Source organism: Acanthisitta chloris, unplaced genomic scaffold (genome assembly GCF_000695815.1).
Source record: "Acanthisitta chloris isolate BGI_N310 unplaced genomic scaffold, ASM69581v1 scaffold15427, whole genome shotgun sequence".
NCBI classification, from domain to species: domain Eukaryota; kingdom Metazoa; phylum Chordata; class Aves; order Passeriformes; family Acanthisittidae; genus Acanthisitta; species Acanthisitta chloris.
In genome coordinates this window covers 20,944-25,950 of record NW_008681146.1, presented here as the reverse complement: position 1 = coordinate 25,950, position 5,007 = coordinate 20,944, and the positions used below count along the sequence as shown (strand labels likewise).

The window sequence follows — 5,007 nt, the reverse complement described above, 5'->3', positions numbered from 1 at the left end:
GTTAGTTGTGTATAACTTTTAGATACACAATAATTGTCTGCAACATCTTAACTGTCTCCACTGGTTTTCATGAAAAGTGGAAAACCTTTATAATGACATCAGAAGGAAATAACTCACTGCTTCTGTAGTTGTAGAAAAGCCATAGACAGCAATATTTTCTAAAGTGCTTCTTTTCAGTTATTCTTTCAAAAATCAGACCTGTATTTTGTAGCGGCATCGATTTCTAGTAGTTCGTGGATCAGTAGATAGTTTCTGATGTAAAAAACCCATTACGTATTTTGTTTAGGCAAATGACACTTGCATTGACAAATGCACCAAAGAGAGGGATCTAAGTGCAAAAGCCACCATTTCTGAAAACACAGCCTTATGCTGGTTTATTAATGCAACTTTACATCCTTTAGAAGTTGTTTACTTCGACTCCAAGAGCAGGGATTAAATAATACAAATAAAAGTTGAAAAATCAATGATTCTATTGCCTATATACCCTGAAATAAAAAGAGTCTTATGATTCCACTGGTGCAAAAATCCCTCCAAACACCTTTGTTTTATTGGCAAAGTCATTTAAGGTCACTTTTGCTTCCAAGACCATCTTCTTCCATGGTTTCCACTGAAGGAGTTTTGCTTTGTAATAGCATGTGGTTCCACAGTGATTTGTAAATGAAAAACCTACTATGAATAACTCTACCATAGTCACTAAATTACAGATACTGTCATGAGAAAAGTCCAAAACTTACAGTGTTTGTTTGAAAATTTTCAGCAAGACACAAAATTCCAGTCAAAGAGTTTTCTTTGAATGCCATTTTAAATGGCAATAAATGGCTGCTGTACCTTCTGGATTGAGAATTTAATGTGCTTCTTACACTGACGGCGTACTTCGACCGTACCCAGTGCTTGGTGTGGAAGGGCTCCGGCAGGCACAGCCATTTGGATCAGCTACTTCTAGAGATATAGTGCAGTAGGTTTGAACCTGCGTAGAGAGACCCACAGCTGGGTGGCACGTAGCAAATGTGGGGGTTGTCTGTTCTCAGAAGGCATGACACAAAGCACCCCGGGCAGCAAGAGACAGAAGCAGCTGCAACGTTGTTCGGATTCTGTCGAGTAGTGGTAGTTTCTGTCGGGAGGTGGTGGTTATTGCTGCGACAGTAACGCACTCCGGTTGGCTTTCATCTTCTCCAAGCGTTTCACTAGATGACTATTGCTGACCTCAAGCTCTTCAGTTTTATCCAATGCTGAACGAAGCTGAAGGAAGGAAGTGGAAAAAAAACATAATGTTCACAGTGCTTTCCCCTTCCAAAGACAAAGCAAGGTTTCTGGTTACCAACACTAACTGACCATATTGCTGGAGTTTCCTTCAAGTATAAAGCAGCTGAAAACTCATTTCAGCAGAGTTAAAAGTAAGTGTTGTGTAACTGCTTTGAAGACCACATGCACAGAGGTTTTTTAAGCACAGTGCCAAGGATCCATTTACAGAATGTCAAACAAATGGCTCAGAACTTCCCTCAACTTCAGACATGGAGGCTCAAAGGTATCTGCTGGATGATGTATGCCTGTCTCACTGCTCAGCTTTTCTGTTTCTGGTTCCCAGCACTACACCCACCGCTAGGACCTGATGCCTTAGTTTCCTAAAAACCCACCATGGGATAGGGGTAGGAACAGAGAACTGGACTGCACAGAGCAGTATTTATAGGTAGCAGAGCAGAAGCAGTGTTTGGATAAAGGGAAAAGCCACACTGGAAAAAAAAACCCAAAACACCCCAAGCAACACGGGAGGCAGGTGTGACAGAAGCTGATAATGAGAGAAGCTGATAAAGGTATTCAGGCTGGTTGTAGCAGCTACTTGGGGAGAATGTGAAATGTAAAGAAAAATAAGGTCAAAATTACAGACAGTATGAAGATGCAATGTTTAAAGAGACAGAAACATGACAGTGTGTGGACAAACACACCGCAGCAAACAGGCATGAAGAAATTGACAGAGCAAGACAAAAAGGCTTCCAAAGAACAACTCACATCCATTTAGCACTTGAGTTTAGACTCTGGTGCTTGAAAGTTTAGACTGACATTCCTGGTAAGGTGTGGCACTGTGCTTAAATAATGACATACCCAAATTAACTTTACAGCAAGAATTGCAGTTTTCTACTGTTGTAAATTCTGAATCAAGTGTTCTCCAGAGACCAGTGATTTGTATTTACAAACCCAGAATTTATACCCTCCCCCAAAGTAGTGAGCCTTTGGGTACAACAAGGACAGCAAAGTAGAAATACGAGCTTTTCAGCTGATGAATGTGGAACCATGGGAACATTCACAGCTGCAAAGCAGCACGCAAACCTGAGCACTTCAAGGCTGCTTCCAGGTTCGTGTCGTACAAGTAGAACTTGAGTTTTTTCCAGAGAACCAGCTCTGGTACAAAGCAAGGCACTGCAAGTCAGTTTAGGAAGGAATGGTGAAACAGCAGTGAGAGCTCACAGTTGTTGACTGTTACTCCAGTTTGAGTGCTGGAAGTTTAGTTGCACATTTAGAATGAGTAACTAAATAAAAATTAGATGTTTATTGTTTGCTGTGCCAAAAAGGGTAGCTAGTCCTCTAAAGCACAGCAGAGAGGCAGATCTCCCCCAGCGTGGAGCAGGCTGACTGCTGGCCTAGGACAGCTTGTGGCTAGAGTTACCTCTCTCTGTAGTTTGCGTTTCTCTGCTTTCAGTTCATCTTCTACTCTTTCAGCATTTTCAGCAGCAGTTTTGTATCGGGCTACCTGACCTTCCAGTCGTATTACCTAACATGAAGGCAAAGGTTTTGAATTAAAAGCTGTGCCAAGAAGTTACTTTGACGCTTTACTCTTCCACTAGTACTCAAAGAATAACTAGAGAGATACTTCCTGCTCTTTAATAAAACAAAGGCATATTTCCAGGTAAAAGAAATACCAAGGAAGCCTGACAACAGGAACTTACTCTCGACGTTTTACACACCTCTATATTTAATATACTTCCAGCAATAATAAATACAGTGCTTTGACTAAATTTCCTTTAGCAAGAGCATCACTGACATACTCTGGACAAGAGCAAACAGTCAAAATTGAACAGATGTGAATAAAATCCGTATTACTACATCATGTGCCAGGAGCTGTTTAAAACTTGTCAATACCTAGGCATAAGGAAGCGTTCTGCAGAGCTGAGCAAGTGCTCTCAGTATACCTTTATCTTAAGTGTTTTTCCTTTGGTACAGATGAACAAAACATTATCCTCATACCTAAATGAAAGCGTTTTAGTCTTCATAGCCCCGATGCTCCAACACTCCTTATTTTAAGGGAAAACCTCAGTAATCACAATTTCATTTAGCATATAACAAAAGACACTTTCTATTTGCATTCTCCCCATGCTTGAACAAATAGAACAAGCCAAAAACTTACATTCTGCTCCAATGCTGTTATCTCTTGCTCAGACTTTGCTAGTTTAAATTTGAGATCACTGATCTGTCTGTTGGCATCTCCTAAAAGAATTGCAGATTGATCAGAGATGTCAGAACAAGTGTTAAGTTTCTAACAAATCTGCCCGAAAATTCCCGTGCTACAGGGATCTACATGGGGCAGTGGTAGAGCAGTCCTATCAAAAAGTGCCCAGCAGGTAGGCAGTATTCCCAGTCTCGCCCGATTCCCTTTCCAAGCACTCTGAAAGCAGAATTATCCTGAACTCAGTCCAGGTCTCCCAGGGAGCCTAACAGAGATTTCCAACTGCAGCCGTACTCAAACGAAGGCTCCTAACTCCCTCACCTCTAGCAGAGATGCATGGCTGGCTCCCAGGCTGGAGCCCCCTGAGAAATGAAGGATCATTCTTATGCAGAGCCATGTGGTTACTGTACAGATACAATACAATTGGCCTGGATCAGGAACAGCGTGGTCAGCAGGACCAGGGAAGTGATTCTTCCCCTGGACTTGGTGCTGCTGAGGCCACACCTTGAATCCTGTGCTCAGTTCTGGGCCCCTCAGTTCAGGAGGGACATTGAGGGGCTGGAGCAGGTCCAGAGAAGAGCAACGAGGCTGGTAAAGGGACTGAGCACAAGTGCCATGAGCAGAGGCTGAGGGAGCTGGGGGTGTTCAGCCTGGAGAAGAGGAGGCTCAGGGGAGACCTTATCACCCTCTACAACTCCCTGACAGGAGGTTGGAGTCAGGTGGGGGTTGGTCTCTTCTCCCAGGCAACCAGCAGGAGGACAAGAGGGCACAGACTCAAGCTCTGCCAGGGGAGGTTTAGGCTGGATATTAGGAAGAGATTTTTTATGGAGAGAGTGATCAGGCATTGGAATGTGCTGCCCAGGGAGGTGGTGGATTCACTGTCCCTGGAGGTTTTGAAGATGAGACTGGATGTGGCACTTAGTGCCATGGTCTAGTAACCACGGTAGGGTTGGACTTGATGATCTTGGAGGTCTTTTCCAACCTGGTTGATTCTATGATTCTATGATTTTCTCACTCACATGCAGGGCATAAAAGTTCTCTTAAAATCAAAATGCAGCTCACTTTGGAGGTCAATCATGTGCATATCTGTCCCATTTTCCAGAACTTCATCATCTGACTGCATGTTTTCCATCTTGCCATTCTTTTGCTTTTCTTCCAGCTGTCCCTTTAATTTTTTAATCTGAAGGATACAAAATAGTTATTAAAACTACTAAGGGAAAATTGTGGCTCAGTACTCAAATTCACTCAAGTATTCTAAAACCAATTAAATTTATTTTAAACCTATATTCCCAAAAAAATCTTTTGTTACAGAATAATGTCCTAGAAATTCTTTCGGTATCAGATTTTATGCATCAGTGCTTGTGTATAAATCCAGGACAAAACACAGTGAGTGGGAGATTTATTAGAAAAGCCTTAAATATTCTGCAGGCACATTCATGTAAATCATTCTTAAAACCCCCAAAACTGTGTTTGTTTGTGTGCAAGTCTCAAGGATATAGAGCATAAAGGGAAGCATAGAGTGTCCTGCAGGGAAACAAACCAGCTGAATTTTTTGAATAAGCTTTATA

General features: G+C 42.1%; 1 protein-coding gene across 1 annotated transcript in view; it reads right to left on the bottom strand.

Annotated features, from left to right (window-relative positions):
• Positions 1 to 772: 772 nt before the first annotated feature.
• Positions 773 to 5,007, bottom strand: part of LRRFIP1 (leucine rich repeat (in FLII) interacting protein 1) — a gene marked incomplete at its 5' end in the record, with an annotated part of 23,299 nt that continues 19,064 nt past the window's right edge. Inside the window, 4 exons of the mRNA XM_009078001.1 lie at positions 773 to 1,239; positions 2,663 to 2,767; positions 3,401 to 3,480; positions 4,502 to 4,619. Of these exons, the coding sequence (XP_009076249.1) occupies positions 1,129 to 1,239; positions 2,663 to 2,767; positions 3,401 to 3,480; positions 4,502 to 4,619 (414 nt within the window). The remainder of the gene's footprint in view (positions 1,240 to 2,662; positions 2,768 to 3,400; positions 3,481 to 4,501; positions 4,620 to 5,007) is intronic.